The 12,198-nt window shown below is 54.9% G+C and overlaps 1 protein-coding gene across 2 annotated transcripts; it reads right to left on the reverse strand.

Moving 5' to 3' along the window:
- Positions 1–2,181: 2,181 nt before the first annotated feature.
- DYRK3 (dual specificity tyrosine phosphorylation regulated kinase 3) lies at positions 2,182–11,877 on the reverse strand. 2 transcript variants are annotated; one of them, XM_068159632.1, is made up of 3 exons: positions 11,693–11,877; positions 10,680–10,791; positions 2,182–4,474 (listed from the first exon to the last, which is right to left on the reverse strand). In XM_068159632.1, exons 1-3 carry the CDS (start codon positions 11,755–11,757, stop codon positions 2,900–2,902), a joined length of 1,752 nt encoding a protein of 583 aa, XP_068015733.1. In that variant the 5' UTR covers positions 11,758–11,877; the 3' UTR covers positions 2,182–2,899. The 2 variants fall into 2 exon arrangements, with proteins under 2 accessions (XP_068015733.1, XP_068015732.1); XM_068159631.1 differs by having other exon boundaries at positions 10,680–10,795.
- Positions 11,878–12,198: the final 321 nt, after the last annotated feature.

Raw genomic sequence — 12,198 nt, forward strand, 5'->3', positions numbered from 1 at the left:
AGGGGGAAAAAAGGGAAAGGGGGAAGGAGGAGGGGGAAAAAAGGGAAAGGGGGGAAGGAGGAGGGGGAAAAAAGGGAAAGGGGGAAGGAGGAGGGGGAAAAAAGGGAAAGGGGGGAAGGAGGAGGGGGGAAACAGGAAAGGAAAAAGGGGGAAGGAGGAGGGGGAAACAGGAAAGGAAAAAGGGGGAAGGAGGAGGGGGAAAAAAGGAAAGGAAAAGGGGGAAGGAGGAGGGGGGAAACAGGAAAGGAAAAGGGGGAAGGAGGAGGGGGAAACAGGAAAGGAAAAGGGGGAAGGAGGAGGGGGAAAAAAGGAAAGGAAAAGGGGGAAGGAGGAGGGGAAAACAGGAAAGGAAAAGGGGGAAGGAGGAGGGGGAAAAAAGGAAAGGAAAAGGGGAAGGAGGAGGGGGAAAAAAGGAAAGGAAAAGGGGGAAGGAGGAGGGGAAAACAGGAAAGGAAAAGGGGGAAGGAGGAGGGGGAAAAAAGGAAAGGAAAAGGGGAAGGAGGAGGGGGAAACAGGAAAGGAAAAGGGGAAGGAGGAGGGGGGAAAAAAGGAAAGGAAAAGGGGAAGGAGGAGGGGGGGAAAAAAGGAAAGGGGGAAGGAGGAAGGAGAATGTTTTTGGCTTCTGGAAGCGTGCCACATCTCTCTGCTCAAAGGCAGTGCTGTCCTCTGCTCAAATCAATGCCAGCTTCTCCCACTTCCCACCCACCCCCACCCCTTAAATCCACTTCCCTGACTCTCCATTCAACTGCAACTTGCCTCAGCCCAGCCAAACAAACCCCTCCAGCCACGTGCTGCTCTGAAGGGAGCCAGGCTCATCCCACACAGGCTGGGCTGACTTGGAGCTGCAGGGATAAAGGCCTGGCTGCTATTTTGATGTCATTGCTAAGCTCACCGAATTCACACTGGGAAAACAAAAGAGCTCAGCAAAGCTCCACGCAGGAGAACCTCAGCTTCAAACACCCCTGGGAAGCTTGGAGCTCTGACTCTTGTCTCTTTTGACTTCCTCCCCCCAGCAGGGCTGGAATCACACAGAGAAACCAGCAGCCCCATCCCCTTCAGAGGAGGGTCCTGGATTGAAACTCACCCTGCTAATTCCTTTGTTTGGGCACTGAAAGCCTCCTTGTGTTCCACAGCCACAGCCTGCAAGGGAGGGAACTCACTACACTGAACACCCCTCCCAGTCAGAAAAGCTCTTCAATTGTCTTGAGAAATGGTGCTCAGGCCCCTGGCAAGAGATCAGATGTTGCTGTACATGGACTGGAGCCATGTGGCTGCAAAAAGCAGCAAGCAGAAGGAGCTGTGCTGCTGTCACTGCAGGTCACACCACCTTCTCCTGCTCTTGGAAGAGAAAGGAGCAGGAAGTGCAGACTCATACCCTACAAGAATGAGAAAACACAGGCATGGCTCTCCCCAGGACCTGAAGGAGCCACCAGAAGAAACAAAGCAGATCTTCCCACTGCCTGTTTGGCTCTGGATCCACCAATCCTTGCACCTCCACAATCTTCCCTACCCCATGATCAGATGTGTGGCTGCGTTTCCCCCTCCTCATGGTCCAGCTGCACCCCTGGACCTTAAACACTTTGACCTGTCTGTGTCTCCCCCTCCTCATGGTCCAGTTGCACCCCTGGACCTTAAACACTTGGACCTGTCTGTGTTTCCCCCTCCTCATGTTCCAGCTGCACTCCTGGACCTTAAACACTTTGACCTGTCTGTGTTTCCCCCTCCTCATGGTCCAGTTGCACCCCTGGACCTTAAACACTTTGACCTGTCTGTGTTTCCCCTTCCTCATGGTCCAGCTGCACCTCTGGGCCTTAAACACTTGGCCTTGTCTGACAGGGGTGCCACATCTGCTCTGCAGTCAAGAGCTCCCCACTGGGATTCTCTCTACACACAGAAGAGGATTTTCCACCTGGCCAGAATCTCACTCATGCCTATGAACCAGAATCTCACCACCACCTAGAGAGCAACTCTTGGGAGCCCAAAGCTTTTGTTTGGGGAACACCACCAAAAATAACAAACACACACACCCCCCCCCCAACACACACACCCCACCCCCCCTGGAAGAATCTGAGCTCCAAAGAAACCATCAGCTTGCTTCATGAGGCTCTCCACCAACTGCTTCATGCTTGTGATGGGCCAAGCCTTGAGCCTGAGTTCTCTCCCCAGCTTTCTGTAGGTTGGTTTTAGGGGCACCAGCAAGTGCTCAGAGGTTTTATTTGGCTGCATTCTGGGTTTCAAGGCATTTCTGTGCTCCTTTGGGGGGGGAGGTGGGGGGGAGGGTTAAAAACAGCTGCTCAGGTTGATAAAATGCCCACACCAAATTCCTTTGGTGCCTCCAACCCCAGGGTACTTGTAAAACATCTCTGTCAGGACAGTGAAGGGGCCAAAAAGCAGCACAGAGAAGCCTTCAGGCAGGAGGGAGCCACTTGCAGGTTCCTAAAGCACCCCAGGAAGCCCTTTGTGCTGTTGGGAAAGCTCTCCCCCCCAGGGACAATAAAACCAAGAGTCCAGTTGGAGGCAACTGAAAAACAGCAGGGGGGGAGGGAGGTTAAAATCAATTTCCTTGCTGCCTCAGGCCAAGGGATCTGTGAAACCACCCTGACAGAGACCACTTTGGGTTTCCAGACCAGCAGGAACCAGCACATCGCCCACCCTGCCGCCTCCCCCCGGCGCTGAGCCGAGCCTCCCTCAGTGGTGTGAGGCACCACACACACCCAGGCTGAGACAGCTGGCTCCAAGTTAGCCCTTGAAAGGTGAACCTTTGTGACCAAACTCTTTCCATAGTCAACATTTAGCCCCCTCATAAAAAGTCAACCCCTTAAAAGCTTTTGGCCTCCCCTCTCCGCGGCGCTCCACGGTTACGACCCAGCTGCGCGCCCTGGAGGTGCAGCGCCCTTCACTAGCTGACCAGTTTGGGCAGCACAGTACAGAGAGGGATGCTGCTGTTGGAGTCAGAGGCCAGGTTTGCCCTCAGCTTGTTGGCCACCCCAACCACAGGGGGCAGCTTGGATCCCAGCCCCGGGAAGGAGCCGGTGTAGCCGGAGATGCGTTTGGCGGAGGGCTTGTCGGCGCCGCCGGGGGGCTTGGGAGTCCGCCTGCAAATCCACGGGTGCCTCAAGGCTTGGCTGGGAGTCAGGCGGGTGGCAGGGTCCCAGCTGAGACACTCCTTTAAGAACTCTGTGAACAAAGGGTCGTCACAGCCCTTCAGAGCCGTCACCCAGTCCTTGTTCCCCGGGGCGCCCCGCACCTTGCCCCGGCGCGAGCGGCTGCCGGTGAGGGTCACCCTGCCGTCCGCCTGCGTGGTGGCCGTGCAGTAGCGAGGGTGCCCCTTGGAGTTGATGAAGTTCTTGGCCCGCTTGGACTGGTCCAACAGCTTTTGGGGTGGCATGCCAAGAAGCTCCATCATGCAGGCCAGCTGGTCTGCCTCGTCCTCCCCAGGAAACAGAGGGTACCCGGTCAGCAGCTCCACCAGGATGCAGCCAAAGCTCCACATGTCTATGGGCATCCCGTAGCGGCTCCCCAGGATGACCTCCGGCGCCCGATAGAAGCGAGACTGAATGTAGGTGTAGACCCTCTGGTGCTCAAAACAGCTGGACCCAAAATCTATCACCTTGATTCCACTCCTCCCCTGCTGCTTCAGGAGGATGTTCTCCGGTTTCAAGTCACAGTGGATGATCTTGTTCCTGTACAGGGCGTCCAAGCACTGCAGGATGGAGTGAGCGAACTTCCGGACCAGCTGGATGCTGAAACCCTGAAACTTGTTTCTTTTGATCAGCTCATAGAGGTTCATGCTCAAGAGTTCAAAGGTCATACAGATGTGGTTCCTGAAGGTGAAGCTTTCCAGCATGTGGATAACATTCATGCTCCCTGTCTTGTCCTGCTTCTTCAGGTGCTCCAGGATCCGGATCTCTTCGGCCGCCTGCCGGTGGAATCGCTTCTCATTGCGAACCATCTTCAAGGCCAGGTGCTGGTGGAGTTTGTGATCGTAGACTTTAGCAACCTGCCCAAAGCTGCCCTTGCCAATGATTTTGAGCACCTCATACCTGTAGGCAAGGTGGTCATGGGGCACGTGGATGTAGCTGCCTTGGTCGTCGTCGTAGCCCCCGTTGTTGGGCCCCCCGATCACTCCCTGCCTCTTCTTCGCGGCCGGCCCCACAAAGTAAATCTCCGAGAAGCTAAAGATCTCCTGCTGCTCATAAGCAGACAACTGGTGCTTGTACTGCTTGACAGCTTGCTCTGGAGCTTGGGAAATGGCTTTGTGTGCTCTGGAGGAGCCACCCCCCCCTTTACAAGTGCTTAGGCTCTCTGTATTCTTATCCTTGGCCAGGGAAGGAAGAGCTCTTTCTGAAGCAGTAATTCCTGCAGGCTGGAGAGTGCTGCTCCTCCTGTTGCCAGAGTCCTCAAACAACTGCTCCACTTTGACCTGGCTTCCAGCCAGGGGGTGATCCTTCATTGCAAGCTTGTTGCTAGAAACCTACAGGTGGGAAAACCAATAATACCAATTAACCAAACCCAAAAGCTCCAGCTGATCTTTCAAAGCACAGGCCTGGACTAAAACCAACACCACACAACCCAAGCCCCAGCAACACCACCGAGCTTCGCATTTCTGCTGGGAGCAACACAAGATGCTGGAGCTAAAGGGACTGCCAGTGAGAAGCAGGGTGAAAGGAGGGGCCACAGAGCACTGAAGCAAGGCCTGGCACCCCAATGTAGTGTGCTTGGAAGCCCATAAAGGGGAAAGGCCAGGCAGCCAAGCTCTCACACAAGGACACAATACCTAGCCCCAGCACTATGCACACAGTCAGCAAACAGCCAGGGCAACAGCTATGTTTAGCTTTCAACGTGGGTGCAGCAAACACAGCCCAGGACAGATGCAGCCTGCACCTGTCTGAAACATGCAGCACAGCAGCAAGGGGTCAGGGACGCTGCAAAGGCAAGGAGGGCAAAGGATGACAAAGAGGTGACAGCAGGGGACATGGGATGGCTTGAGTTGGAAAGCACCTTAAAGATCATCTGATTCATCATCTGCCACCAGCTCCTCACAGCCTCCTCCAGTCTTCCAGGAATGAGGTGTCCACAACCTCCCTGGACAACCTGTCCCAGTGTCTCACCACCCTCAGAGTAAAGAGCTGCTTCCTAGCATCTCACCCAAACCTCCCCTGCTCTAGTTTCAGACCACTGCCCCTTGTCCTATCACCACAGGCCCTCACACAAAGTATCACCAAGGTTGGAAGAGACCTCAAAGATCATCAAGTCCCTCTCCCACATCAAGGTGGTGTAGCCACGATGAAGGAGGAGCAAGAGGATGAGAGTGCAAGACAAGAGAACCCACGCCCAGGGGGAAGAAAAGGGATGGGGTTTGCTCTGAAGTGGAAAATGCCTTGGCCTGGAGAAGAGGAGGCTCAGGGGTGACCTCATTGCCCTCTACAACTACCTGAAGGGAGGTTGTACCCAGGAAGGGGTTGGTCTCTTCTCCCAGGCAAGCAGCACCAGAACAATAGGACACAGTCTCAAGCTGTGCCAGGGGAGGTTTAGACTCGAGGTGAGGAGAAAGTTCTTCACTGAGAGAGTCGTTCACCATTGGGATGTGCTGCCCAGGCAGGTGGTGGAGTCCCCATCCCTGGAGGTGTGCAGGAGGGGATTGGATGTGGCACTTGGGGCCATGGTCTAGTCATGAGGTCTGTAGTGACAGGCTGGACTCGATGATCCTTGAGGTCTCTTCCAACCTTAGTGATACTGTGAACTCCCTCTGAAATCACAACAGAGGCACAACTACCTCAGAGGGGCTTGGAAGCTCTGAACAGTCAGGAAGATCTCAGTCCAGCTTAGCAGACAGTAGCCTGTAACCACTGCCGGTGCCTGCCATCTGCTCAAACATTTACATCTGAAAGGAAGGCGGGGAAGGTGAGGAAAGCACTCCCAAACCTTCCCAGCTCCTCAGTCCTGCCCTTCAGTAAACACTCCAGCCCCCTGGGTTCGGTTTCTCACTACACCAGCAGTTGCTCCCCTTTCCTGCTAGCTGCTCCGGGCTGCCAGGCAGCAGGGAGGTGTTGCCTTACCCTGTGCCACACTGCAGAAGCCACGACTTCAGAGCAAGCAACATCTGTTTTCCATTTCACCCTTTAATCTAAAAATAAAGCTTTTGAGGCACATGCCCAAACCCAACCCCTGAAACCCAAAATAACTTCACAGGAATCAACCCAGAAGAGGCAGGGGAGGGGGGAAAAACCAACCCCAAACAACCAACCCCAACCCAACCCAACCCATGTATACACACAGAAATAACCCTGCAGACCCACAGCAGGAAAAGCAAATTCCTTTTGAGTTAGCTACAATCCCAGCAGAGGCAGCAAGTAAGGGAAGGAAACATTCTCACCCCAAACCAACTACTTGAGTCTCTGTTAATGAGGCTGCTTGCTGGTGCTGCCTGGAAATCATGGAGTCAGTAAGGTTGGAAGAGGCCTCAGAGATCATCAAGTCCAGGCTGCCACCCAACACCTCCTGACAACCAAACCATGGCTCCAAGTGCCACATCCAATCCCCTCTTCAACACCTCCAGGGATGGGGACTCCACCACCTCCCTGGGCAGCACATCCCAATGGCTAACAACTCTCTCTGGGAAGAACTTTCTCCTCACCTCCAGCCTGAACCTCCCCTGGCACAGCTTGAGACTGTGTCCTCTTGTTCTGGTGATGCTTGCTGGGAGAAGAGACCAAGACCCACCTGGCTACAACCTCCCTTCAGATAGTTGTAGACAGTAAGGTCTCCCCTGAGCCTCCTCTTCTCCAGGCTAAGCAACCCCAGCTCCCTCAGCCTCTCCTCCCAGGGCTGTGCTCCAGACCGCTCCCCAGCTTTCTTGCCCTTCTCTGGACACCTTCAAGTCTCTCAATGTCCTTCTTGAGCCCAGAACTGGACACAGGACTCAAGGTGTGGCCTAACCAGTGCTGAGCACAGGGCAGGATGACTTCCCTGCTCCTGCTGGCCACACTGCTCCTGATGCAGGCCAGGATGCCATTGGCCTTCTTGGCCACCTGGGCACACTGCTGGCTCATGTTCAGCCAGCTGTCAACCTGCATCCCCAGGTCCCCTTCTGTTTGGCAGCTCTCTGCCACTCCAGCCCCAGCCTGTAGCTCTGCCTGGGGGTGTTGTGACCGAAGTGCAGCACCTGGCACTTGGACTTCTTGAATGCCATCCTGTTGGCCTCTGCCCATGTGTCCAGCTGGTCAAGATCCCTCTGGAGAGCCCTTCCACCCTCTAAATGTTAGCTTTTGCCCAAAAGCCCCCCCTTCCCCCTCCCCAAAAAAAGGGCATTTCCTGCAGAAGTCTCACTCCTTATCAAGGCTGAACAGGAGCCAGCAGATACATCCTGCTGAGCTCCACTCCTCTGGGTCCTATCGACCCCAAAAGGCAGCCCAGAGTAAGGGCCACGCCTCTGCAGAAAGCCTTAACCAAGCCCCAAGCCCAACCCTGACAACTCGGAGTAAACACCTTTCACTCCCAGCCTGGCTGAACCTCGGAGATAAGAGCAAGAAACTTTCAGAGCAGCCTAGGAGAGCCCAGCAGCTCCCCCGGGGAGCTCACAAACAAACAGAGCACACAAGCACGGCACAAGGTTCACACTTTGTTTGCTGAAGCTATCCAGGGAGGGCAGGAGAGGGAGGGAGGGCAGAAAAGCAAACCAAAACAAGCCTGTCCTGGAGCACAACTCTTCTCTTCCCCCCTCTGCAATCAAAACTTGGGTGTTTTCCCTCCCTGGGTTTCCTATTGTGTGCTGCTTTTATCACCGTGCTTCAGAGCAGGCACAGCTGCCCCTGTGCCAACAGCCACCCTCACACAGCCCATGGCAGAAAAGGGTCTCTGGGGCAGCCCCCTCTAGCTGGAGGAATTCACTATCCACTCCTGCTCCTCGGGTTTAGCCAAGACTTTCTACCTTGGAAGCCCTAAATAAACAAGCAATTAATGGTTTCATTTCTCCTGGAGCTAGTCCTTGCTGCAGCACCAGCTCCTTGGATCTCAGAGCTGGCCCCAGGGCCATTCTGTAAGCAGGGCTAAACCACGGTCCTTCGAGGACTGCCCCAAACCCTTTGCCAAGGTGATGGTGAGGCACAAACAGAGACCAAGCTTCACCCTGAGCTCCCAAGGAGCTACACACGAAGCCAGATGGCTTCTGGGTCACATCAGCCTGCTTTCAACAGCCTTCTTTCACAAATCACAGGCTGCAAAAGGTTTTGTGCTAGGGATAGAAGTGCTCCTAGCAGCCAAGAAATGATGGGGCTGATGACACAAGTGGCAGCCTGTGGTGGAATTTCACATCCTCACCAAACTGCACTGGCACTGAGGGGGAGACACTTAAGCCAGTTCCTACACAACTGGCTTTTGCAGAAGCACAGCAGTTGTTTTCTGAGTGCTGATCTAATCTGAATTGCTCTCCAGGCAGAGATATTTATGTCCCCTTACAGCTGAGATGGAAAGGAGGGACAGCTGCAGGCAGCACAACTCCTCAGTCCTCAACATTACACTGAACTACAAATAACCCACTTGCAAGGAGAAAGCCAAATGTCCCTTAGCTCCAGACACTCTCCCACTAAACTGAGCATCCTTTTCATCCTTGCATGCTCCACCTCAGTCCCTTGGCTTGCAAGCCACCACTGGGGTTGCAGTGCTTGATGTGTCACCATGGCAAAACTGATCTTTAACCTTGCCTTCAGAAGTCAGCAGGCTTGGTGGACCAAAGGCAGGTGAAGAAGACACCAGTGAAGCAAAACACAACTAGGACTGGATGGAGCCATTCTTTCTGCCTGGGTACCAAACACTGCAGTGGAGAAGTGAAAAAACCACAAACCAACCACCCCCAACTCTTCAACCTCTACTAACCACATCTCCCCATTCCAGAATCACACAATTTCAGGGGCTGGAAGGGGCCTCAATAGATCATCTATAGTCCAACCCTCCCCCCCTTACCAGAGCAGGACCACCCACACCTCCCTCAGTATTGCCCCAAAGGGAAAGCACAGCCCCATGCTACTGAGGTCTCTGACTGAACAGCACAGACCACACTAATTATCTTCTCCAATGAGCTCCCAGAAGGTGATGATTTTCAAACACATCTTGCATTACTCAGTGAAGTGTCTGCTTGCACTTTTTAGAAGGGGTGGGTTGAGGTTTTGAACTCAAAACTCCTTCACTTCTGCCAGAATTCAACAAGAGCCAAACCATATTCAAATCCATATCAAGGTCAGCTCGCTCTGCAGCTAAACATGACCACCACTGCTTGCTGAAATCAGTCTAAGGAATGATTCTCCACATCTGCTGAGGAGACACAGCAAACAGAGAGGGAAGAAGGGCAGGAAAGGAAGGAAGGAAGGGAAGAAGGGCAGGAAAGGAAGGAAGGGAGGGAAGAAGGGCAGGAAAGGAAGGAAGGAAGGGAGGGAAGAAGGGCAGGAAAGGAAGGAAGGAAGGGAGGGAAGAAGGGCAGGAAAGGAAGGAAGGAAGGGAGGGAAGAAGGGCAGGAAAGGAAGGAAGGAAGGGAGGGAAGAAGGGCAGGAAAGGAAGGAAGGAAGGGAGGGAAGAAGGGCAGGAAAGGAAGGAAGGAAGGGAGGGAAGAAGGGCAGGAAAGGAAGGAAGGAAGGGAGGGAAGAAGGGCAGGAAAGGAAGGAAGGAAGGGAGGGAAGAAGGGCAGGAAAGGAAGGAAGGAAGGGAGGGAAGAAGGGCAGGAAAGGAAGGAAGGGAGGGAAGAAGGGCAGGAAAGGAAGGAAGGGAGGGAAGAAGGGCAGGAAAGGAAGGAAGGGAGGGAAGAAGGGCAGGAAAGGAAGGAAGGGAGGGAAGAAGGGCAGGAAAGGAAGGAAGGGAGGGAAGAAGGGCAGGAAAGGAAGGAAGCAAAGAAGAAGGGCAGGAAAGGAAGCAAAGAAGAAGGGCAGGAAAGGAAGGAAGCAAAGAAGAAGGGCAGGAAAGGAAGGAAGCAAAGAAGAAGGGCAGGAAAGGAAGGAAGCAAAGAAGAAGGGCAGGAAAGGAAGGAAGCAAAGAAGAAGGGCAGGAAAGGAAGCAAAGAAGAAGGGCAGGAAAGGAAGCAAAGAAGAAGGGCAGGAAAGGAAGCAAAGAAGAAGGGCAGGAAAGGAAGCAAAGAAGAAGGGCAGGAAAGAAGAAACCAGGTTGGAAAAGACCTAGGAAGAAGCACCTTAGCACCTTAACACCTTCAGCCCCCAAAGAGCTCTTTTGCTCAGCAAACAAAGTGGCAGACAATGCCCAAGTTTGCAGAAGAGAGAGACATTTGTTTGGCAGCAATGCCAACCCACACTGCTCCTTCTGCTCTTCCTCAGTCCTTTTTTCCTCTTGGAATTTTCAGGAGGGGAAACTAAAATGGAAACATGCAAAGAGGTAAAGCAAAGCCTGTGTGGATGGAGACACACACACAGTACAACACTTCAGCTCTCCTGTAAAACAACTTTTGCTGATCAAAACATGAGGAGAGGAGAGCAAGAAAGGGCTCCTGAGGCTGCCAAGCAAGTTCTGCCCTGAACACCACATCGTGTCTCTGCTTGGTCGAGAGCAGAGATGTTAATAAGCCACCACAAAGCTGCAACATCCCAATCTGCTAATGTACTCTCCCTGGGGAAGCCATCCAACTCCCAGATCGTGCTGTCACACCACCCAGCCTGAAGGACCCGGATCCAAATACTCACATTAGCTCTTCCAAGGGCAGGAAGTCCCAAGGGGCTGTGCTCTTCATTTGCAGTCTCTTGGTACCTAATCTGATCTATCCTCATATAGGAGTCATACAATCCATCTCCAAACCTGCCTGGAAACATCCCAGACACAAACCAGTTAGTCACAACAGCTGCCTTTGGTGAAGGCAAGCGTTGAAACGTTGTCTCGATTGGCACCTTTGCAGCCTGGAAAACCATCACTTATCGGCCACTTATTCAACCACCTTTGATTTTCCAACCGGATTTTAACGCCACGACTGAGCTTAAAGCTCTCGAGACATTTTAATTCGCGAGGGTTTTGTTTTGTTCAGAGCTCCTGGGTTCTGGGTTCGGGGTTTTTTTTTGCTGTTGTTGTCGTTCGGGGTTTCTTTTCCCACTCAACTTTTGCACACTGCAAACATAACCTCCAGAAACATTAACTAGCCCTGCTCCTCGCGGGGTGGGCTTTTTGTTTTTACCTCCCCCTTCCTTAAGCAGGATAATCCCGAACTGGGAACGACCCCAGAAATCGAGCATTCGCTTAAACGCTTGATAGGACTATCCCTTAAAGTAGGTTATCCCTTAAAAATGATATCTGGGAATTACAGCCAGCAGCTTTACGGGCAAGGGGAGGAGGAGGGGGGGGTAGGGAAGGAGGAGGGGGTAGAGGAGGAGGGGAGGGGTAGGGGAGGAGGGGAGCTGTGAAGCCGCACGGGGTTTCGCCCCGCAAATAACTCTTTCCCCAAGTTAAAATCGCATCGTTCCCCGCGCCCGCGACTCGCAGCTTTTCGCCCAGGGGAGAAGCCCCCAGCGGGCATCAGCCCGAAGCGAGCTCCCCGCTGCCTGCTCGCTCAGCCCCGGGCACACCCCGGGGCCGCCATCCCGCTTCTTCCCCCCACCCCTAGGACCCCCCACCCCCCCCAATCCGAGAGGCCCCGGGTGGCCCTCTCCGCTCCCGCTCCCACCCTCCCGAGCGGGCCCCGCGGCCGCCGCCCGCCCGCCCTGCTCACCTGCACCGAGGGGCGCCTCGGGTTTCCTGCCCAGCAGCATGGTGCCGGGGGGAGGCGGCCCCCATCCCCCGCCGGGCCCCGCGCCGCCGCCGCCTGCCCGCTCTCCGCCGTCCAGCGCTGCCGTGACCAGCCTGCGGGCTCCGGGCAGGCTGCGGCCGCCCGCCACTGGCCCGGCCGTTGCCACGGGAACGTTCCCCCCCCCCCCCCTCCCCCCAACCCCCCCGCTCCGAACCGCCCGCCCGGCGCCTGCGCAGCGGCGACACCGGGGGGGGGGGGGGAGGCGGGAGGAGCGGCGCTGGGGAGCGGGGCTTCGCCGTCTGCTGCAGCCCTCCTCGCTCGCCGGGGCTGCTCACCGGGGCTGCAGCCTCCTCCTCACTAAACACTCGCCACGTTTCTCCTGAACCCTGCGGGTTTCGTTACCCCTTTTCTCTCGCCTCTCTCGGTGCCCCCCGCCCCGGCAGACCACCCCCTCACCACCACCCCCCTCTAAGAACAAAGCGCTGGGG

Source organism: Melanerpes formicivorus, unplaced genomic scaffold, assembly GCF_026170545.1.
Source record: "Melanerpes formicivorus ecotype bairdi unplaced genomic scaffold, bMelFor1.0.p_v2 SCAF_46, whole genome shotgun sequence".
Taxonomy (NCBI): Eukaryota; Metazoa; Chordata; class Aves; order Piciformes; family Picidae; genus Melanerpes; species Melanerpes formicivorus.

Coding starts and splice junctions, on each gene's coding strand:
- DYRK3 (XM_068159632.1), bottom strand. CDS start 11,757: ATGGGGGCCGCCTCCCCCCGGCACCATGCTGCTGGGCAGGAAACCCGA. Junction 10,792..11,692: donor CGAGGCGCCCCTCGGTGCAG/GTGAGCAGGGCG, acceptor GTTTCCAGGCAG/GTTTGGAGATGGATTGTATG. Junction 4,475..10,679: donor CTGCCCTTGGAAGAGCTAAT/GTGAGTATTTGG, acceptor TCCCACCTGTAG/GTTTCTAGCAACAAGCTTGC.